This window comes from Paramormyrops kingsleyae, chromosome 15 (genome assembly GCF_048594095.1).
Source record: "Paramormyrops kingsleyae isolate MSU_618 chromosome 15, PKINGS_0.4, whole genome shotgun sequence".
NCBI lineage: Eukaryota > Metazoa > Chordata > Actinopteri > Osteoglossiformes > Mormyridae > Paramormyrops > Paramormyrops kingsleyae.
Window position 1 is genome coordinate 18,182,145 of NC_132811.1, and position 23,284 is coordinate 18,205,428.

The 23,284-nt window shown below is 41.8% G+C and overlaps 2 protein-coding genes and 2 long non-coding RNA genes across 6 annotated transcripts in view; 2 read left to right on the forward strand and 2 right to left on the reverse strand.

The window, feature by feature from the left end:
- The window catches only part of LOC111834861 (cytochrome P450 2J2-like), a 6,780-nt gene extending 2,033 nt beyond the window's left edge, over positions 1-4,747 (forward strand). For both annotated transcript variants that reach the window (XM_023794636.2, XM_072699997.1), the window contains 7 exons: positions 1-125; positions 518-678; positions 1,966-2,142; positions 2,315-2,456; positions 3,358-3,545; positions 3,748-3,889; positions 3,992-4,747. The exon at positions 1-125 is cut by the window's left edge and continues 25 nt beyond it. In XM_023794636.2, coding sequence (XP_023650404.1) covers positions 1-125; positions 518-678; positions 1,966-2,142; positions 2,315-2,456; positions 3,358-3,545; positions 3,748-3,889; positions 3,992-4,167 — 1,111 coding nt within the window. In that variant the 3' untranslated portion in view covers positions 4,168-4,747. The remainder of the gene's footprint in view (positions 126-517; positions 679-1,965; positions 2,143-2,314; positions 2,457-3,357; positions 3,546-3,747; positions 3,890-3,991) is intronic.
- A 2,592-nt stretch (positions 4,748-7,339) lies between these two features.
- Positions 7,340-17,463, reverse strand: LOC111834865 (uncharacterized). The gene is made up of 3 exons (XR_011982781.1): positions 17,340-17,463; positions 14,310-14,637; positions 7,340-8,293 (listed from the first exon to the last, which is right to left on the reverse strand). It is a non-coding gene; the product is annotated as an uncharacterized lncRNA (long non-coding RNA).
- On the forward strand, positions 8,210-15,371 carry LOC111834862 (cytochrome P450 2J2-like). Its single transcript, XM_072699998.1, has 9 exons — positions 8,210-8,392; positions 10,436-10,598; positions 11,878-12,027; positions 12,669-12,829; positions 13,025-13,201; positions 13,374-13,515; positions 13,926-14,113; positions 14,284-14,425; positions 14,545-15,371. The coding sequence occupies exons 1-9, from the start codon at positions 8,210-8,212 to the stop codon at positions 14,718-14,720; spliced, it is 1,482 nt and encodes a 493-aa protein (XP_072556099.1). The 3' UTR covers positions 14,721-15,371.
- A 1,731-nt stretch (positions 17,464-19,194) lies between the features above and the next one.
- On the reverse strand, positions 19,195-21,606 carry LOC111834866 (uncharacterized). Of its 2 annotated transcripts, XR_002836086.2 has the most exons (4): positions 21,448-21,606; positions 21,047-21,186; positions 20,660-20,722; positions 19,195-20,129 (listed from the first exon to the last, which is right to left on the reverse strand). It is a non-coding gene; the product is annotated as an uncharacterized lncRNA (long non-coding RNA). The 2 variants fall into 2 exon arrangements; XR_002836085.2 differs by having other exon boundaries at positions 19,195-20,722.
- Between the last annotated feature and the right edge of the window lie 1,678 nt (positions 21,607-23,284).

The following is a 23,284-nucleotide window of genomic DNA, read 5'->3' on the forward strand; positions in this document are numbered from 1 at the left end:
GTGGAAGAAACACAGGAGGTTTGCGGGAACCTACTTTAAGTACTTTGGGGAAGGAAAGAAGACAATGGAGCTGTCCATCCAGCAGGAGTGTGTGTTCCTCTGTCAGGCCATGGAGGACGAGCAGGGTGATTACAGAAATCCAAAGTAACATCCATCACCAATGCAGGGTTTCTTATCTCTCCTATTCTATTTCTCAGTTGGTTGTTATGTTTGTTCCTGTGTTGCTCCCTGTTTTAGTTCTTGTTGTCTACTTGCTTTATTTTTGACCCCTTGTGGTCCTTTGTTTCTGGTTTCTTTGCCTTAGATGCACTTTGTGGATCATCTTTCCATCATGTCACACCATAACACTCTGCTTTCAGTCAAAGTGGCAAATAACATGGCCTCATACATTAAATGTGCACCATCAATTATTGCAATAGGTTATTGGTAATTATTTTCATATACTGTGTTCATTTTTCTCTGTTTTTCCCATAGTTGCATGTTTTAAGTGTTTTTTTCTTTCTTCTTAACTTTTGAGGCGGATACTTTAATCCAATGGTGATGCTACACAATGCCGTCTCCAATGTGATATGTACTCTGGTTTTGGGGCATCGCTTTGACTACAGTGATGCCAAGTTCCAGAATCTTCTACGTTTGAATAATGAGTGTGTCTATTTGTCGGGCAGCACTCTCGCTCAGGTGCGTGCAACTCCTGAGTTATAGGCTGGTAACCACTGAGCAATTCCCAACTTTAAGACTGACTGCATTTATATGCCAGCTGGATTAATAAATGACATACACCGATCAGCCATGATATTCAAACCTGCCTAATGTCATGTAGGTCCCCCTCGTGCCACCAAAACAGCTCTAGCCCTTCGAGACATGGACTTCAGAAGATGTCTGAAGGTGTTCTGTGGTATCTGGCACCAAGACGTTAGCAGGAGATTCTTTAAGTCCTGTTGCTTGTGAGGTGTGGCCTCCGTGTATCGGACTTTTTGTCCTGCACATGCCACAGATGCTCAATCGGATTGAGATCTGGGGAATTTGGAGGCCAAGTCAACACGCTGAACTCTTTTCATGTTCCTCAAACCACTCCTGAACAATTTTTGCAGTGTGGCAGGGCGTATTATCCTGCGGAAAGAGGCCACTGGCATCAGAGAATACTGGTGCCATGAAGGGGTGTACCTGGTCTGCAAGAATGTTTAGGTAGGTTGTACATGTCAAAGTAACATGCACATGAATGCCAGGACCCAAGGCTTCCCAACAGAACATTGCCCAGATCATCACACGGCCTCTACCAGCTTGCCTTCTTCTTATAGCGCATGCTGATGCCATCTGATACACATGCATCTGATCCTCCACATGATTTAAAGAAAATGTGACTCATCAGATCAGGCCACCTTTTTCCATTGCTTCATGGTCCAGTTCTGATGCTCACATGCCCATTGTAAAGGAGGTTGTTACAGTAGCTCTCCTATGGGATCAGACCAGATGGGCAAAGCTTTACTCCCCAGATGCATCAGTAAGCCTTGGGCACCCATAATCTCATCACTGGTTCACTGGTTGGCCTTCCTTGAACCACTTTTGCTAGGTCCTGAACACCGCATACTAGGAACACCCCACAAGACCAGCCATTTTGGAGATCCTCTGACCCAGTCATCTAGCCATCACAATTTGGCCCAGATCCTTACGGTTGCTTATTTTTCCGGTTTCCAACACATCAACTTCAAGAACTGACTGTTCATATGCCAATTACAGGTGCCACTGTAATGAGACAGTCAATGTTATTCACTTCACCTCTCAGTGGTTTTAATATTATAGCCGATCGGTGTATACCTAAATAGAATGGGATTCAGAAATTACTTCAAAATACACTCAACTGCTTAATAATATATTAATATTACTATATTAAACTGGCATATACTGTAAGATCTCAAAAAACTATCTGTTCATGTCAAGTAATTCTACTCTGCTTGTCATTATCAGCTATATAACCTCTGGCCAAGGCTATTTGACTATTTACCTGGACCTCACCAAACAATATTCTCCAACTATGACCAAATAACCACTGTCCTGAAAGAGGAAATAGCCAAACATAAGAAGGACTGGGACCCGTCTGATCCACGTGACTTTATCGATGCTTATTTTGGTGAGATGGATAAGGTAAAGCCGACAGCACCATCCTCATGAACTGTCTGCAGCAGCCACCACCTGCCCAGCAGTAACTGATATGGCACAATGTATATATAAAGCATGGAAGCTGACTTTGGCAGCAGTAGAGATGTTAAACTGAGATTCTCACACCATTCCCATTCCTCTCTACCACACACCCAAGATGGCAGCTGATTCTGAAGCTGGGTTCACCACCAAGTCTCTGGTAATCTGCACTCTGGACCTGTTCGAGGCTGGGACAGAGTCTGCTGCCACCACGCTGCGCTGGTGCCTCGTCTATATGATGAAGTATCCAGAAATTCAGAGTAGGCCACAGGAAATTACACTTTTTTTAGAGCATTGGTATTTACACCAGAAGTCAGAGGTAAAGGGCAACTGCTCAGAGCAGTCTTCCAGGGTAAAAAAAATATTATTTTTTTCATTATTTTTAATTTTGTTAATTATACTGTTTTGCTAACAACTCAGCACTGATCTGATATCCACATAACTAATATCTTTGTGTATAACACAAAAGAGGAGTAAAATGATTGATATATCCAGAGGCTCTGTTCTCTTTGGGTTTACTGTCTGCTAAAAATGGCGCTCAGCTGATTTTGTTTAACAACATTTTAAACCTAAAGTTGCCATCTGTGATCTTGTATTGCAGGGAAAAAAATGCTGTCATAAGAACATAAGAACATAAGAACTATACAAACGAGAGGAGGCCATTCGGCCCATCGAGCTCGCTTGGGGAGAACTTAACTAATAGCTCAGAGTTGTTAAAATCTTATCTAGCTCTGATTTAAAGGAACCCATGGATTCAGCTTGCACCACGTTATCAGGAAGACTATTCCATACTCTGACTACACGCTGTGTAAAGAAGTGCTTCCTTAAATCCAGTTTGAAATGTTCTCCCGCTAATTTCCCCCCCCCCCCCCCCCTGCCTCCCACACGCATTTTATCATTGCTATCCACCTCACCGTCAACCCACGGGCCACTGACCATGTTAATAGACTTCTTGGGATTTCTTGGGATTTACCAGATATCTCAATTAATTTCCACATAATTGGTACTTAGAATATTACAAGATATGTACTTAAAATAAGTATTATGCTCAAAAGCCGACATTTCAGTTTCTCTGGGCTGTAGTTTTTCCTGATATATTCAATCACCTCTGATGCATAAGTGACCTATAAGGTGCATCACTGCTGTTCTGCTTATGCACAGAGAAAGTCCAGGCTGAGATTGACAGAGTGATCGGACAGGCGCGGCAGCCCTGCATGGCAGACCTGCCAAACATGCCGTACACCGACGCCGTCATCCACGAGACGCAGAGGTTCTCTGACATCTTGCCTCTGGGATTCCCCAAAATGACCAGCAATGACAGCACACTGGGGGGGTACTTCATACCAAAGGTAAGACAGAAACCGAACAAAAACTGCATCTAATTCTTGAAACTGCATGTAAAATGTCACCACAGGCAGCTGTCATGATGAACCATGAATCCTGCATATGGACTATGTGCTTCATGAAAATGTTACACCAACGGCAGTACAGAAGATGTGTGATCTTTGCATGAGTGCATTCCTGACAGACGGTTGCTGTTCCCCCCTGTAGGGGACGAGCATAACCGCGATCATTACCTCTGTACTGAATGATCAGAGCGAGTGGGAGACTCCGAACACCTTTAACCCGGGGCATTTCCTGGATTCCCAGGGCCGGTTTCGGAGACGGGACGCATTCTATCCTTTTTCAGCTGGTAACTCACTTCCTTTCCACTTATTAAACAAGAGGTCTAAGCCTAAACAAAGAAACACTGTTTCCAGTTAATGGTCTCGTGTGGTTGTCATGCTTTCCCCAGGACTAAGGGCGTGTCTGGGGGAGCAGCTGGCTCGGATGGAGCTCTTCCTGTTTTTCACCTTCCTTCTCCAGCGCTTCACCCTCTCTCCACCCCCTGGAGAAGAAGTTGACATAGATCCATTGCTTGGGTTCACCTATTTCCCAAAGCCCTACAAGATGTGTGCTATGCCTCGCTGAGCTTCTACACAGGGATAAACAGCACCAGGCTATGGGAAGCACATTAACACACACCTGCGTAGATCCTCCAAAAAACTTTTAAAACATCATTAATGACAATAGCTATTAAATTTGTTTGTACTGTATGCTAGCTAGTCAACTAAAACCTATTTATTCATCTTTGGGATGTATGATATGCCCTCTATGTAAAATCATATAGTATTATTACACGCTATATCAAATAAGTTTATCACAAGCTGCATTTGAAAGACCTAAACATTTCTGGATAGACTGAAAGATCTGAACATGCATTCTGTAATGCATTCTGTGCAAACTTTAAAAGCAAACCCTTCACCGCCAAATTTCAAAAGCTTGATATTCACTGAGAAGTGAATTAGTGTCACATTTTGTGGAAGCGCAAGGTGCCCTGCTTACTTACACTATATTCATCACTTGTAAAGGGTATGTTTACTCTGCATGACAGAGAGGCTGGGTCTCCTTCATCCATTCAGACCATGTGTTTATATGCTGTTCCGCTGGTCTAGCCTTCATCCCATGAGAGTGCCAATGAATTTATCCATTACATCCTTTGAAATCTCCAGATTCTGTGTGTCTGTTCACTTATCTAATGCTCACAAGTTATCCGATGCTCACAAGTTATCTGATGCTCACAGGTTCTTAATATCACACCACCAGGAAGTTCAGGCGGAGATCATAGAAGTTCACGGGTGGAGACATGATGTAGGGGCACCATTAGGCAGGTGGTCTTAATATTATGGCTGATCGGTGTTTGTCATTTATTAATCCAGCTGGCATATAAATGCAGTCAGTCTTCGACAATAACTATCCTGCCAACTACAGCTAGAAACAGCTTAAATTACACAAGCCCATATCTTTACTGCTTGCCAGTCATTAGCACCCCCCCTCCCCCATGGGACACCACCCCTGCTAATTTACACAAAACACTATGAATGGCAAATGGGTGAATAAACACATTTGACATTGACAAACATCATGAACATCCACAGGTCTTTCATGCAATATCCTCCTGAGACCCAAGGAAAATAGTGTCCTTCAATTTTAGGTCATTTGTCTTTGGAGGAAATAAGACATCTTTCAATTTAGATTTTTTCAAATTTATTTTTATTTTTAATTTCACAGTATGTCCTCTTTAGTGTACAACAGGAATAAATATGTTTCCTTACATCAGTGAAAAGATAGATGCAAAAACAAAATGTCCACTACAATGGACATAAATGAATGGGTGGGGTCTCAGGAGGATATAAAAAGTAATTCAAGAGCAAATAATTGCTATATTGCATAATGAGGAAATGTCCAGCTCTCATATAATTAGTAGTAAAAGCCTAGGAAACATAGGAAATATTTAGAGGGGAATTAGCTTCCTACAAGAGGTACTCTATAAACTGCATGGTGTAGAGAAAGCAGAGGGCTGTCAATCGATTCATTTTCTTAATCGCAGTTAATGGCACAAACTGAACGATGAATTGTATATTCAATCACAGTATAATTTGTTAAAGATACAATATGACTATGTGGTATGCATATGTCAAGACATTTTAGACAATTCTATGCTTCCAACTTTGTGGGAATTATTTGGGGAAGGCCCTTTTCTGTTCTAGCATGACCTGCCTCAGTGCACAGAGCAAGGTCCGTAAAGACATTCCTGAGTTTGTTGTGGAAGATCTTGACTAGTCTGCACAAAGCATTGATCACAACCTCATCAAACACCTTTGGGATGAACTAGAATGGAGATTGAGACCCAGTCCAATATCAATGCCTGACCTCATGCACACAAATATTCTTCTGGATGAATGGGGCAAAATTCCCATAGACACACTCCAGAATCTTGTGGAAAGCCTTCCCAGAAGAGAGGAAGCTGTTATTGCTGTTATCTCCATATTGATGCTTATGGATTTAGAATGTGATGTCATAAAAGTCCCTGTAGGGAATGGCCTGGTGTCCCAATACTTTAGTTCATATATTGTAGCAATATGCCAACAATGTATCTGACTGCACCTCATTTTAAGGCCCAGGGGCACCCAGATGGGTGCAAGAACTTTTGCTATTTAAACGACGTGGATGCTGGTCAGGGAAGTGACAACTGCGTCGGGCTCATGCTACCAAAGACACTTGTGTTGCGCCTGGAGCTGTTTTGCGCCGGATGCCAAATAGGGCCCTAAAACACTTTGAAGGTCGAGCCATTTAACAAACGAGAGCACAGAGGTTGCATTCATTACATATGGGAAAGATGGAGCTTCAGGAGAAGGAAGGACTCAAAAGTTTGGTGTCGATCCTGTAATTTGAGTATATTGCTGATGTATTGCACCACCTGCTGTAGTGCACTGTACACTGCTTCTGATCGCTAAAATAAAAAGTATTTCTAATGACTCTTTGGTGACATCATCCTTTTACAATGGAGAGCAACACTACTGTAACATAGTCAAGGATAATCACGTGTTTTGGCAACACGTGATTGGAATCCCATCCAGGCTGTATACCCATCTTGTGTCTCAGTCTTCAGTGACCTAAGAATAAGAATCCTTGTAGTTCTGCATCTGAATAATCTTTGTACTTTGATAGATAACTAATACATTTTAAGGTTTGTGAAACTTTATTCTTTACTTCCCATATATGAAGTTTTTTTGTTTTTGTATGCAAAACATAAAAGATCCCACATAATCACATTAGATACTTTTACACACTATATATTTGAATGGAATTACATTTCTTAACCCTTTTAAATGTTTATAAGAATGTGACATGATTGTATTTTATTTCACACATTATAATACTCATTTTTATCATGAATCAAAGTTTCAGAAAGACTCACCATTGATGGGTCATAAAACAGTCAAGCAGCAAATATATTTTATACCAGTGGGTTATGAGATGTTAACAGTTCACCTTTGGTGGTGGAGAACTTTAGTCTTAATGGGTCAGAAGTCCTCATCATAGGTTATATAAGCATTTATCATTCTACTGCTGGATAATATTCAAACTAGAAGAACTATTAGAACTATAGAACCTATTGAGTCTATAGGCATGGACTGCTTAGGTGTTTATATCAACATGTATGCGAACCATGACACTGTTGACAGGTGGTGTGACCTTGAGGCATCAGCATGTTTGATTTCTGTTTGTATGCCACCAACAGCACAGTATGTCAGAGGAGTGAAAGACACGGACATTATTTCATTGGTAAAAAGTGCAGAGATATATACAACATCAAAGGTAAGTAAGTAAGTAAAATATATTTATAAAGCACTTTTCACAGACACAAGTCGCAAAGTGCTGTACAAGAAATGTAACAATAAAGATAAGCATACCAAACACAGTATGAAAAAACATGAGATAATAGAAACACTTGAAAAATATATTAGAGAATAAAGCCCAAATAGCGTTAACTCAGCTCTATTCAAAGACCTTCTTAAAGAAGAAAGTCTTAAGATGTATTTTAAAGGAGTCAACTGACTCAGCAGAGCGCAAAGCTAGTGGAATTGGGGTCTGATACGCAGAGGTTTGGCAACACTGACGTTTCACGCCTTCAGGGCTGGGGGCTTCAGTTCAGTTAGATGAAATGGCATCTCTAAACTGGCCATAGTGTTTATGTGCCCTGTGATGGACCTGCATCCCATCCTACGTGTCTGGCTTGTGGGAGAGGCTCCAAGCTTACTGTGACCCTGTAGTGGTTTCAAGTATAAAACAGAGGCAGGTGAGGGGGTGCAGAAATAGAGTGCACCAATTAAACCACAATGCTGGGAAAAAACACAAGTCTCCAAGGAACTAGCTGTTTTGATAGGGAATAAATGAGGGCAGAGCTAAGGGTCGCCTAGCAGCCGGTGGTTGGTGAGCTAACAGCGCAGGTCTTACAAAACGCAGTAGGTTAAATAGTTACTATTAGGTAGAAAGAACCAGTGGTGATTGATATGTCCATGTGACTCTTGCGTAAGAGAAATTTGATCATTAACAAGGACGTTTTTACTCCATACGGTGCTTTCGAGGGCCCTGCAGCTCCAGACTCTCCCTCCACACCCTTCCAACCATGATTCTTCAAGCAGTCTTGGACTGTCTGGATTTCTGGAGCATTCTGCTCTTCGTCTTTATCTTCCTGTTGATGGCTGATATCCTGAAAAACAGGAATCCACCAAATTATCCACCAGGACCGTGGTCCCTGCCCTTTTTGGGAAACATCTTTACGGATCTTGAATCAAAGACAATGATGAAGGTAAAAATCTGTATTAAATCGCGCATATAAATATCTATAGTGTACATGTTAGTAGTACTGTATTATGATGGTGGGACATGGTAAAGGGAAGGAAGATCTATGGAGTTGCTCCAACAAAAGGGGTTTATTCACATACAGTACAAAACTCAAACAGAAAAAAGAAAACAAAGGAACCACAGGGGGTCAAAACCAAAACAGGAAAATACTACAAACTAATTAATTACAAAGACAACAAACCCTGGAACTACAACTAGACTGGGAGCAATACCAGGAACAACAAAAACACAGATAAGTAGGAGCACAGGGAAGAGCACAGCTACAAACACCAGAACAACTACAAAGATAGACTAAGGAACAAAATGAGGTCAGGCACTTTAATCTTCATAGGTAAAATGGACAAAAAAGGAGCACAGGTGTGGAGCGTAACCAAAAACAACCAATAAGCAAAAGCATTAGACAAGAAGCAACAGGTGGAGTAAATTACACTTGACAACTAGGAAACATTTAACAAACACTGAACAGCAACAACACTAGGAGAGACTAGGAACTATATACAAGCAGAACATAATTAAAGAAGGCATAAGCAGGTTAGACCAAAAACAGGGACCAAAGCAAAGACATATAAAACAATACCAAACACTGAGGAAAAAATAAAAGCGATTCACATTAATGTCATGACTGGAGGGGTTCAGCATGGCAGCTTGGGGAGCAGGGAAACACACTTGGGACAGAGGGACTACCAGATAGGGAGGGGAGAAACAGGATGGCCAGCAACACCTGCTGGCCACATGGGAACAAGACACAAGGTTGGATGGGCATCGACCCTGCCAAGAATTTTTGCTGGAGTGTATCCCATTTTATACCAATTCAGTTTTACGCTGAATAAATTATTACACTGTCTACTTTGTTTCAGGCCACGTTTCATTGGGGCAAAAACAGCAGATAGCATCTTACACTGTAAAACTGTGTCATTGGTATATACAGTGGTACCTCGGTTCTCGAACTCACTAGAACTCAAATTTCTTGAAAGTCGAACAAACCAGTTTGACCTAGAACTCGATCTGAATATCAGAAATCGAACCGTGAACGCTGACCTAATATAAATTGTACGCGCCAGGAAATGAGTCATACTACAATGCAATTCTTACTTGAATGCCTTCTTCACAGACTGGACGATTAACCAAATAAAGCAGCGCAACATTACCGTAACTAACAATAAATAAACCACTAACTTACGTGTACTATTAGAGCATTTATGTCATTAATTTAAACTTTATTTTACCAGGTAAATTAACTGAAAACCAGTTCTCACTGCTTTACGTGATATTCGGGAGAAATAGCAGATTACGCATCGGAACTGCCTGGGATACAAACGTCATGCGTGTAACTAAACTCTTCAGCCAATAAGGTCAAAGGTGTGTCGTCACGGAGGCGGTTCCAGTTTGTGCAGCCAGGTGAGAGGTCACAATGCATCTAACCGTAATGCATTGCGTCAGGATCGGAATGCGTTGCTTTAAGCCAGCGCTGTAAGCAAGTCGAACGCACCCAATGACCGGACTGGGGAAACAAACTGAAACGCGGACTTAATAGGACTAATGACAACAACCAGAAACAGCTGATCACATGGGGATCCCACAGAGGTTAATGAGGGGGCATGGCGGACTATCGGGGCAGGACAGGGGTAATGTTGGGATAAGATCTTTATTGTTTTGGAAGCCATTAACAAAAAAATGCTCTTCTTGCTTTATCCTGTTCATTTTGTGTTTAAATGCTAAAAAAAAAAAAAAGCATATTTTAATTTTGGGGGGCCGGGAACCAATTAATTGGTTTTCCATTATTCCTTATGGGAAAAATTCGATCAGAACTCGAACTTTTTAGGATTAGATCCAGAGTCCCATCCGGAGAACCGAGGTACCACTGTGTGTGTGTGTGTATGTGTGTGTGTATATATATATATATATAATATATAAATGGTCTCTTCACTTCTTCAAACCTGATGCTCTGCATGCAGTATATATATATTTGTCCTATTTATTGTTTCAGCTTGCTGAAAAATATGGCAATGTTTTCAGTCTGAGGAAAGGCAGCGAAAAAATGGTGTTTGTAACTGGATATAAAATGATGAAAGAAGCCTTGGTTACTCAGGGACAAAATCTCGTCGATCGTCCAGATATCCCGCTTTTTAATAAAGTTTTTAAAGGAATTGGTAAGTATATGTGGAATCCGAATGTCATACTGTTTAATTATGTGCATAATGATAATCCAGGCATGTATGTACACTGCTCAAAAAAATGAAAGGAACACCTTTTAATCACCTTTTAATCAAAGTCAATTAAACTAATGGGATATTGATCTGGTCAGTTAAGTAGCAGGGGGGTTGTTAATCAGTTTCAGCTGCTTTGGTGTTAATGAAATTACTTGTTCACACACTGGTCACAACACGCATTGATTATTGTAATTCTCTTCTATTTGGTTTGGCTTTAAAATCCCTACACAAACTTTAATTGGTCCAGAACTCAGCTGCCAGGATCATTACTAGAACTCCTTCTACAACTCATATTACTCCTGTTCTACAGGAACTTCACTGGCTTCCCATTACATATAGCATTCAGTTTAAAATTCTGCTCCTAACTTTTAAGGCTATCCATGACCTTGCTCCATCTTATTTGTCGGATCTTATTCAAATCAATCGACCATCTCGTTCCCTCAGATCCTCCTCATCTCTCCATCTTACAGTTCCACATACTCGTCTGACTACAATAGGTGGTAGAGCTTTTAGTTATTCTGCAGCCTATCTGTGGAACTCGCTTCCACCGGACATTCGCAAGATTAATTCCATTAGCATGTTTAAATCACGTTTAAAAACTCACTTGTATAAGCTGGCATATGCAGTTTAATCTTTATCTTATATTTTTGTGCATTTTATGGGTAATTTTGTGTATTTATATTTTATTATGTTTTTTATTTATGTATTTGTGATTTGTTGTGTTAAGTGACCTTGGGTGTTTTGAAAGGCGCTGAAAATAAAATGTATTATTATTATTTATTATTAACAGGTGCACTAGAGAGGCAAAAAATACGATGACCACCAAAACAGGAATGGTTAACAGATGGAGGCTACTGACATTTTTCCTTCCTCATCTTTTCTGACTGTTTTTTCACTAGTTTTGCATTTGGCTACGGTCAGTGTCACTACTGGTAGCATGAGGCGATACCTGGACCCTACAGAGGTTGCACAGGCAGTCCAACTCCTCCGGGATGGCGCATGAATACGTGCCATTGCCAGAATGTTTGCTGTGTCTCCCAGCACAGTCTCAATCATAATCATTAAACACTAATCATACATTGTACATAATGACATATGAAGTAAGATGCAATAGTATAAAATGATATCAGTTACCATCCTTATTTTACTCTTTAAACAGGTGCTATATTTGCATATTATTAACTTCTGTTGTCCTTCTCTGTATGTTTTCCTGCTAAAGGCTTGATTAGTAGCAACGGACACATGTGGAAGAAGCACAGGAGGTTTGCTGGGACCCACTTTAAGAACTTTGGGGAAGGAAAGAAGACGATGGAGCTGTTCATCCAGCAGGAGTGTGTGTTCCTCTGTCAGGCCATGGAGGACGAGCAGGGTGATTACAGAAATCCATCCATCCATCCATACATCCATCCATCTATCCATCCATTACTAACGCAGTTACTAACACACTGAGTCTGGAACTTCACCAACGATGGCATGGGATGCTGATCCATCACAGGGCATGCACACACACACACACACACACACACACACACACAGGTTTGTAATTATATTTTTGTGGTGACTCTCATTCCCATGAGAAAACTCATGACGACCTTAACCCCTACCCAACCCTAACCTTAACCATAAATAACCAAACAAAAAACAAGCCTTTTAGCTTTTTTACTTGTTTGGTTGCGTTCACAGATATTCATTAATTGGGGTTATCCAAATGGGGACCTGAAAAATGTCCCCCAAAATAAGGAAGTTTCAGGTTTTACCAAAGTTAGGAGACATTCTGGTCAGTGTGTAAGTATAACCCTGGTCCTCCACTTCCTTCAATACAAAACTGACTGTGCTTCTGTCCACGCTTGAAGTGGTGAATAACATGGCCTCCGACAAGAAATGTGTCCCATCAATTATATGTTCTTGCTAATTGTTTTCATATACTGTATGCTAATTTTTCTCTGTTCTTTCCATAGTTGCATGATTTAAGTTATGTATGTGTGTGTTTTGTCTTTTGTAACTTTTAAGGCGGATACTTTAACCCAATGGTGATGCTACACAATGCCGTCTCCAATGTGATATGTACTCTGGTTTTTGGGCATCGCTACGACTACAGTGATGCCAAGTTCCAAAATCTTCTACGCTTGGATAACGAGTGTATTTACTTGTGCAGCTCAGCTCGTGTTCAGGTGCGTGCAGCAATTCTCAGCTTTGAGACTGATGCCATTTATTTGCTAGTTGAACTAATAAATGGAATGGATTCACCAAATGCTTCAACGTATCCTCGTATCATCAGTTGCTTAATTCTATATTAAACTGGCATATAAGATCTCAAAAAAAAATCTGTTCATGTCAAGTAATTCTACTCTGCTTGTCATTATCAGCTATATAACCTCTGGCCAAGGTTATTTGACTATTTACCTGGACCTCACCAAACAATATTCTCCAACTATGACCAAATAACCACCTTCCTGAAAGAAGAAATAGCCAAACATAAGAAGGACTGGGACCCGTCTGATCCACGTGACTTTATCGATGCTTATTTTGGTGAGATGGATAAGGTAAAGCCAACAGCACCATCCTCATGAACTGTCTGCAGCAGCCACCACCTGCCCAGCAGTAACTGATATGGCACAATGTATATATAAAGCATGGAAGCTGACTTTGGCAGCAGTAGAGATGTTAAACTGAGATTCTCACACTATTCCCATTCCTCTCTACCACACATCCAAGATGGCAGCTGATTCTGAAGCTGGGTTCACCACCGAGTCTCTGTTAATCTCCACTCTGGACCTGTTCGAGGCGGGGACAGAGTCTTCTGCCACCACGCTGCGCTGGGGCCTCCTCTTCATGATGAAGTATCCAGAAATTCAGAGTAGGCCACAGGAAATGACACGTTTTCCTTCAGGGCATCGGCTTTTACACCAGACGTCAGGGATTCAGAGCAGTAGATTGTCAGCAGTCTTTGATTTTAGAACATACAGGTTACTGGTCTTCTAGGCAAGAAACATTTGACATTTTTATTTTGTGAATTAGGAAAATAGTTTAAGAACTGATCTGATATCCACATAACTCATATTCTTGTACCTAACAAAAATACAGGAGAAAACATGATGCCACATAATTAGTACTTAAAGTATTATAAGATATGTACTTAAAATAAGTATTATGCTCAAAAGCTGACATTTCAGTTTCTCTGGGCTGTAGTTTTTCCTGCTATATTCAATCACCTCTGATGCATAAGTGACCTATAAGGTGCATCACTGCTGCTCTGCTTATGCACAGAGAAAGTCCAGGCTGAGATTGACAGAGTGATCGGACAGGCGCGGCAGCCCTGCATGGCAGACCGGCCGAACATGCCGTACACCGACGCCATCATCCACGAGACGCAGAGGTTCTCTGACATCTTGCCTCTAGGATTCCCCAAAATGACCAGCAAAGACAGCACACTGGGGGGGTACTTCATACCAAAGGTAAGACAGAAACTGAACAAAAACTGCATCTGAAATTGCATGTAAAATGTCAACACAGGCAGCTGTCATGATGAACCAAAAATCGTGCATATGCACTATATGCTTCATGAAAATGTGTGATCTTTGTACGAGTGCATTCCTGACAGACCGTTGCTATTCCACCCCTGTAGGGGACGAGTATAACCCCAATCCTTACCTCTGTACTGAATGATAAGAGCGAGTGGGAGACTCCGAACACCTTTACCCCGGGGCATTTCCTCGATTCCCAGGGTCGGTTTCGGAGACGGGACGCATTCTGTCCTTTTTCGGCTGGTAACTTACTTTCTTTTCACTTTAGAGGCTCTTTTACGGGCAAACATGGCTTAACTCTAACCAAAGAACCACTAATTCTGGTTAACAGTCTTCTCGTGTGGTCACCACGCTTTCCCCAGGATTAAGGGCGTGTCTGGGGGAGCAGCTGGCTCAGATGGAGCTCTTCCTGTTCTTCACCTCCCTTCTCCAGCACTTCACCTTTGCTCCACCCCCTGGAGAAGTTGTTGACATAGAAGGAGTGCTTGGGTTCACCTATTTCCCAAAGCCCTACAAGATGTGTGCTACACCCCGCTGAGCTTCTACACAGGGATAAACAGCACCAGGCTACGGGAAGCACATTAACACACCCCTGTGTAGATCCTCCAAAAAACTTTTAAAACATCATTAATGACAATAGCTATTAAATTTGTTTGTATTGTTATCCGATGCTCACAGGTTCTTAATATCACACCACCAGGAAGTTCAGGCGGAGATCATAGAAGGTGGTTTTAATATTATGGCTGATCGGTGTTTGTCATTTATTAATCCAGTTGGCATATAAATGCAGTCAGTCTTCGACAATAACTTTGCTGCCAACTACAGCTAAAACAGCTTAAATTACTTGCTACAGGAAGCACATTAACACACGCCTGCATAGATCCTCCACAAAACAAGATCTCATCAGTGACAATACCCACTAGCTGTGTGCAATTATAGCATAAATGTTTGTGCTCCTGAGTTCACGTGTATCCTGACCTGTGTTGTATTTGTAATCTTTGTGTGCTCTAGTGATGTGATGTGATTAGTCAGTCAAATGCATTTCTATAGTTTAAGTTGGTTGATCAGGTATCTATCATAAATCATAAATTCACACACCACAGCAATTCACCGGAGGTATGGTTATTATACGTCTTTATGTATTGGTGTGTATCAAGGTGGTCTAAAATAAACAACAATCTAATCTAAACAGTACCATCTAGTGGTTATACAGTAGAATGAACATGGGTTCATGGAGTTTCCCACAACGTCACTACAAAGTTAATTCGTCAATGTACATAAGTAGTATGACAACCACCTGCTTACGTACAAGGAATTAACAGCAAGTTATACAGTATGAACATCTCATTAGTTGCTGGTAACAAAAGTGGCAAACAGACATGAACTCCATTTGTACTCACATCAGTGAATACATACAGGGGGATGACTACAGGGGCAGGGTGTGGCTCAGTGGGCTAAGCCTGTGTGCCTGTAATCAGATGGTTCAAACCCAGCCTCAACACATCTGCGGGACCTTGAGCAAGGCCTTTAACCCCCGGCTTCCTGGGCGCTGCTACAGGTGGCTGCCTTACATGGACAACTTACTCTAAATTGAGGGAGGCATAAAGACAATTTCCCTCCAGGGATCAATAAAATATCTATTATTATACTATATTTAGCTATTAACACAGAGAAAACTCCTATAACATCTCTAAGAACAGTAAACTAAGAATAAACTAACACAATAAATTAATAACTCATTTTGAGTAATAACTCAAAGTTCTTTGAGTGTATCCCATGTCATACCAGTTCACTTTTATACTGAATAAATTATTTCATTGTCTACTTTTGTTCAGGCCACATATTACTAGGGGTAAAACCTCCCAAAAACAGCAGATAGCTTCTTACACTTCAAACGTGTCTCAGTGTCATGCTGTATGTGACTTTTTCAATGCTTATTTTGGTGAGATGGGTAAGGTAAAGCCAACAGAACCATCTGCAGCAGCCACCACCTGCCCAGCAGGAACTGATATGGCACAATGGATATATAAAGCATGGAAGCTGACTTTGGCAGCAGCAGAAATGTTAAACTGAGATTCTCACACCATCGCCAATCCCTTCTGCCACACTGCTAAGATGGCAGGTGATTCTGAAGATGGGTTTAACTGTCAGTCTCTGGCAGTCTGCACTCTGGACCTGTTTGAAGCGGGAACAGGGTCTCCTCTTTGTCTTTGTTTTTGATTGTTACTGTCAGCGGTAGAGAGGCTGGGTCTCCTTCATCCATTCAGACCATGTGTTTATATGCTTTTCCGCTGGTCTAGCCTTCATCCCATGAGAGTGCCAATGAATTTATCCGTTGCATTCTTTGAAATCTCCAGATTCTGTGTGTCTGTTCACTTATCTAATGCTCACAAGTTCTTCCTATTACACCACCAGAAGGTACAGGTGGGGATCAAAGAAGTTCACAGTTGGAGACGCAATGTTGGGACACCAGCTTTATCTGCTATTCAAGTTCATCAGTAACTAACTATGCTGGCAACTAGAGCTAAAACAGCTTACATTACACAAGTCCTTATCTCTACTGCTGGCCGCAGTCGCTAGCACCCCTTCCCCCCATGGGACACCACCCCTGGTTATTTACACAAAAACACTATCAGGGTTTTTCCTGGCTCAAACTGAGGCAGAGGTGGTACCATCCTGACCAGCACAGGCATACAACATGCATTCAACTGCCTCACTTTTGAGATTTGGAAAAATGACAAAAAAATTGTTTTAAAATAATGTTTAAAATGTTTTAGTTGCGTACACGTTGGCTTTGCGTTATGCTCTTAATGACTTGGAAACGGACTAACGTACCCTCGCTTCACAGACTCTTCCTGTCCTGCATTCTGACCCTCGCCTGTCCCTGCCTGCGAACTACGTTCCGACCTGACATAATTTTCACATTTTGTCACAACCATGAATTAATACTTTTTAACTGCCTGTTACGCTAATTTGTCTGCACTGTTTCACCTGGAATCCTGACTCTCTTCCTCGCGAGGTCGCTTTATAAAGTAGTGGTTGATTTTCCCAGCCATATCTGCAACGCTAAAAACCATTAACGTTACTCTGATACGGAGGATAAAAAATAAATAAATAAACATGACATGCTTGGATAAAAAAAAAAAACTATATTTACCTGTTTGAGGAGCCGGGGGAAATTCAGGACGCCGATAGCACCAACTAGCGATAAGAGTTGTTTTCGATCTTCTTTTTCTGCAGCTGTTTTAGCGCTTTCCGGTGCACCGCTGCTGACACAGCGCCCCCATAGTGGCGCAACGCTGGAACTGCAGTCAAAATAACATCGAAATAGCTGGGGGTAGAGTGAAATCAGGCTGGGGCGGCACAAAATTTGCTGGAGGCGGCCGCCACGCAAATTTGAACGCAGGAAAAACCCTGACTATGAAACGTGCAAGGCTGAATACCCATATTTGATGCTGACAAACTGCTCAGAGTCTCAAGTGTCTCATAATTCTGCATTCTTACCATCACACCGGGTAGCTTACTTTTGGTTCTGAATGACATCATAACGCAAGGTGGGGTATTTTGTACTGAATTCAAAAAATGGCTGTAGTGTATTATAGAGCCGGAGAATGTGCAATATTAATACCAACATTGCAAGTTGTGCACATACAATTCTTACTTTGCCAGTCAGCTAGATTAAGATCAGCTTCAATTCGGTACGGACATAACAGAATAGGGAGTTTAGGGGTTGCTTAGGTGTTACTCTGTCATATGAAAAAAAAAACTTCGCAATTATTATTATTCCTCTTCAAGATTATCTAGCATGTGTTTAAAAATCAGTTTAAAGTTTACCTCTGCTTTTACATGATGATATTATGTACACTCACCTAAAGGATTATTAGGAACACCATACTAATACGGTGTTTGACCCCCTTTCGCCTTCAGAACTGCCTTAATTCTACGTGGCATTGATTCAACAAGGTGCTGAAAGCATTCTTTAGAAATGTTGGCCCATATTGATAGGATAGCATCTTGCAGTTGATGGAGATTTGTGGGATGCACATCCAGGGCACGAAGCTCCCGTTCCACCACATCCCAAAGATGCTCTATTGGGTTGAGATCTGGTGACTGTGGGGGCCATTTTAGTACAGTGAACTCATTGTCATGTTCAAGAAACCAATTTGAAATGATTCGAGCTTTGTGACATGGTGCATTATCCTGCTGGAAGTAGCCATCAGAGGATGGGTACATGGTGGTCATAAAGGCATGGACATGGTCAGAAACAATGCTCAGGTAGGCCGTGGCATGTAAACCCTAGAAATGGTTGTGCGTGAAAATCCCAGTAACTGAGCAGATTGTGAAATACTCAGACCGGCCCGTCTGGCACCAACAACCATGCCACGCTCAAAATTGCTTAAATCACCTTTCTTTCCCATTCTGACATTCAGTTTGGAGTTCAGGAGATTGTGTTGACCAGGACCACACCCCTAAATGCATTGAAGCAACTGCCATGTGATTGGTTGATTAGATAATTGCATTAATGAGAAATTGAACAGGTGTTCATAATAATCCTTTAGGTGAGTGTATATTACTATACATAATATTTAAAGTTTTTAAGTATGTGTTTAAAGAGTGTTTAAAGAGATTCCAGCAACCTGGATGTTGAACATATAGGTGTGGACTGCTTAGGTGTTTATATCAACATGTATGTGAACCTTGATACTGTTGATTGGTGGTGTGACCCTGAGGTTTCAGCATGTTTGATTTCTGTTAATATGTCAGAGGAGTGAATCACTGCCGTTATTTCACTGGTAAAAAGTGCAGAGATATATTCAACATCAAATATATCATTGGAATCTCATACACAGAAGACTGGCAGCACTGAAGCCTCATACCTCCAGGCTGGGGGCTTGATTCCCGCCCCAGTTCAATGTGTGAAGTTTGCAGGTCCTCTAGTTTGCACAGCTTTCCTCCTACATTCCAAAAGCACGCAGTCAGGTGAACCGCCGTCTTTAAACAGGCTATAGAAACAGCATCAGAATCTGCTTTATTGGCCAAGTATGTTCACATATACAAGGAATTTTTCTCCGATTTTTTGTCATTCTCAGTATAAACAGGACAGACATACAGTAAAAAACAGGACTACAAAAAAGAATTAGGTACAGTACGTACAGAACAGACATAAGCCAGAGGGTCATGGTGCAAAGGTGCTGGTTACTATATATATACATGAGGTACAGTGGATGCTTAGTGATAGCAGATTATTGCACAAGTACTGTCCTTGACACTTAAGTGATGTCCTGTGGAATGAAACTGTTCGTGTGTCTGGTTCTTTTGTCGTACAGTGCTCAGTACCGCTTGCCAGAGGGGAGGAGCTCAAACAGGTTATAATCAGGGTCTGATGGGTCTGCAGTGATTTTGCCTGCCTGTCTCCTGACTCTGGGCATGTGTAAGTCCTGAATGGAGGGCAGGTCAGCACCAGTGATTTTTTTCTGCAGTCCTGACTGTCCGTTGTAGTCTCTTCCTCTCCTGTTTGGTGGCCAAACCAAATCAGACCGTGACAGATGTGCAGTGAACAGCCTGGATCATTGCGGAGTAGAACTGGATCAGCAGCTCCAGCGGCAGGTTGAGCTTCCCGAGCTGGCGCAGGAACTACATTCCTTGTTGGGCCCTTTTCACAATTGTGTCTGTGCTGGCCGCCCACTTCGGGACCTGGGAGATTGTGGATCCCAGAAACCTGAAGGTTTTTCACAGCAGACAAAGTGCTGTTGCATAGGGTGAGGGGGGGCAGTGCTGGGGGGGGGGCACCTCCTGAAGTCTGCTCTCATCTCCATCGTTTTAGGCGTGTTGGTCTCCAAGCTGTTCTGACCGCACCAGAGGGCCAGCTGTTTGGCCTCCCGTCTGTATGCAGACTCGTCAACGTCCATGATGAATAAGGTTGTGTATGTGTGTGTGACTGTGTGGGCTCCAAATGACACCACAAGTAACAAAACACCTGTTATTTTGACCTTGTAGGGACATTATTCTGGTCCAACAAAGACAAATTCAATTTTACTACAGTGCAATTAAAAAACTTGCATTTTGTTTTGTTATTTATGCTTAAGGTTAGGGCTGGGTAGGGGTGATGATGAATTAAAACCTTTACTACAGTAAAAGCACAGTATCCCTTCCACACCAGGATTAACATGGAGCCATGGAAATCTTTTGTACCATTTTGTCTGGAAAGTACAGTAAGAGTAAATTTAGGCAGTGACTGCTTGACAATGAATTTAGGGTCTGGTTGATTGGGTTTATTGAACTCTTGGGTACTCCTGGCCACACCTTTCTCACATACATCCTCCTAATTAAAACCTTTAAAATTAAATTGTGGAATTTTATCACTCCCTGAATTTCACCCCTCCCTCACTTAGCCATATTCTCTCCCTCCAACATGCCTCTTTCACAAACAACCAGATAAATTATTATGGGATACTTCAAACCTATTTGATTGCTCACCTATGCAACATTAACTACATCCTCTTGTCTCACCGAAGTAGAGGTCTGCTGCAACTGCCTATCCTAAACATGCACATAGCAATAAGTGATGAGTTAGGCCTATTGGGGACTGGATGGGGACTCTACAGAGTTGGCTCAAAACAGGTAAACCAGGGGTGGGCAATCTTACCCACAAAAGACCGGTGTGTGCAGGTTTTTGGGATAACATGTAGGTGTGAGGACTCTTCAGCCAATCAGTCCTCTAATTAGTAATCTAATTAGGGAGTTGCAGCGAAAACCCGCATACACACCGGCCCTTTGCGGGTAAGATTGGCCACCGCTGAGCTAAACGATTCCTTAAATAACATGAATGCATAAGACTGTGGAAATATGAATGCATCCACTTACTTGATTTTGCTTGAAAAAGGAATCTATCTTCCCGTCTTTTCCTTTTGTGCATCCCAATATTGCATGACAAAAAAGAATGATTGCTTCAAGACACAGCTCTATGATAGGAACATATGATACTGCAAGAGACAGACTGCAGACTGAAAAAAAAGAAAAACACGGGGGTACTTGTTTAACGCATACGGTAAAGTTACCCCCTAGGTAGTTGCTATAACGTTAAATGCAATGCCATTGGCTAGCAAGGGGTCACAAGGATAATTACCCCTCGTCTACCATACATTATGTAGAAAATGCTGAAGTTACGACGTTGTGATTTAGCGTGATGTAGTATCAGATATCACTTTGTTCTGCCTAAAAACTCTTCTTCCCAAATCCAACAGGACAGTGCTTTGCCAACTTACTTTGAAGAGGAGCAGCTCTCGTTCCCTGGTCACTGACGGTAATACCTATGCTGTGATTGGCTGAGTGGTCTTTCAATTAAACTAACGGACCTATGTGTGTAGCGTAAATCTGCTTCTGTGTTTTTTTTCCCTCCCAGATTAGAGCTACCGTTCGATTCGCTCTTGTACTGTAGCAGGACATATTTTCGTATCGTTATAATCTGTCAAAAGCATGTGTGTGTGTGTGTGTGGCGGGGGGGTCGTGTTTCAGCCAAAGTGGGGGTGTTGTAACACCCACATCCCCTCAGTTTGCAAGCTTAATAGCGCATTAGACCTTTTGTTGTAATTTTGTTGTTTGCCGTCTAGGGAGCCCCATAATATGGGAGGTATTTTCTGCAAAAAATTAAATGAAAATGAAAATGATAAAAAGAAAATACAATCTCCACTTTGCCATTTAGTTTCCATAGTCTGTGCGCAAAAATCCTGCAAAAATGAAAAAGAAATCAAAATAACACCATTTGCATTTTCATTTTCCACTCAGGCACGAGTAATTTGTGCAAAAATTAAGTATAAAATTAAAAGAACACTTTGTCTTTTCATTATCTCTTTTGCATTTTCATTTTCAATATACTCGCGGTATTTTAGTGTCATAATTAAAATGAAATCGCTAATCGGTAAAAGAAAGAGAAATATCGACTTTGCATTTGCTTTATCTTCACAGCATGCACATTAACTGCTAAAATGAAAATGAAAATGAAATCTTTTCATCATATTTACTTTTCTGAGGCTTATCGGTACATCTATGACAATATTAAAAAGAAAACTCAAAATGGATAAACCGAAATCAAAGTGCCCGTTTGGATTTTCATTTTCAGCACAAACAGCACTGAGGCTGTAAAAATGAAAAGACAAACACAAATGAGTTACAGCGCCATCTACTGCACTTTGACTTTTCGTTTTCCATTTAGCATTTTCGTTTCCTACTTTTCATTTTCGTTTTCAAGTTCACATCATGCAAATATATGCTAATAAGGCGGGTGGGTCGATGGGCGTGTCTACGACTACAAACCAGTAAGGGTTCAGTCCCAAAAAGGCAGCTGGCAGGAGAAAGTGACGTCACAGGCACCCGTCAAGGCAGGTAGCGGCAGCTGCCACTTCTTAGCGGCAGCTGCCACTCCGTTACAGGCACCCGTCAAGGCAGGTAGCGGCAGCTGCCACTTCTTAGCGGCAGCTGCCAGTCCGTTACAGGCACCCGTCAAGGAAGGTAGCGGCAGCTGCCACTCCGTCACAGGCACCCGTCAAGGCAGGTAGCGGCAGCTGCCACTAAGGAGCTTGGCAGCTGCCAGTTCTTAGTGGCAGCTGCCACTTCTGTCCGTCGCTAGTGGCGCTTAACAGTGGCAGGTCCCGTTCGAATACAGTGCCTGCCGGGGTACAGAGACAGCCACCGCCGCTCGTGGAAGTAAACCCGAGATGCTGTGCACGGCTACGATAAACTGGAATACGGAAATAAATTGAGGACTTGTTTAATCTTTGTATGACTACGAATTATATTATTGTTGCTAACTGTACATCTCTTTAAGATAGTATTTGAGAAAGCAATGATTGTACTGTCGCTAGTGGCGCTAAACAGTGACAGGAGCCGTTCGGGAACAGTGCCTGCCGGTAGTGGCAGCTCTAGTGGCAGCTCTAGTGGCAGCTGCCGTTCAGATACAGTAGAGAGGCACCTATCCGCCAATCCTGGAAGTAGCTTAAACCAGAGATTCTGTACATCGGCTAAATGATCAACTGCAATAGTTCGGTAAAGTTGGGACGATATTGGCAGATTCGAACTTCGCGGCTCAATAAATCTTAAACAAAA

Coding starts and splice junctions, on each gene's coding strand:
- LOC111834862 (XM_072699998.1), top strand. CDS start 8,210: ATGATTCTTCAAGCAGTCTTGGACTGTCTGGATTTCTGGAGCATTCTG. Junction 10,599..11,877: donor TAAAGTTTTTAAAGGAATTG/GTAAGTATATGT, acceptor TTCCTGCTAAAG/GCTTGATTAGTAGCAACGGA. Junction 14,426..14,544: donor ATTCTGTCCTTTTTCGGCTG/GTAACTTACTTT, acceptor CGCTTTCCCCAG/GATTAAGGGCGTGTCTGGGG.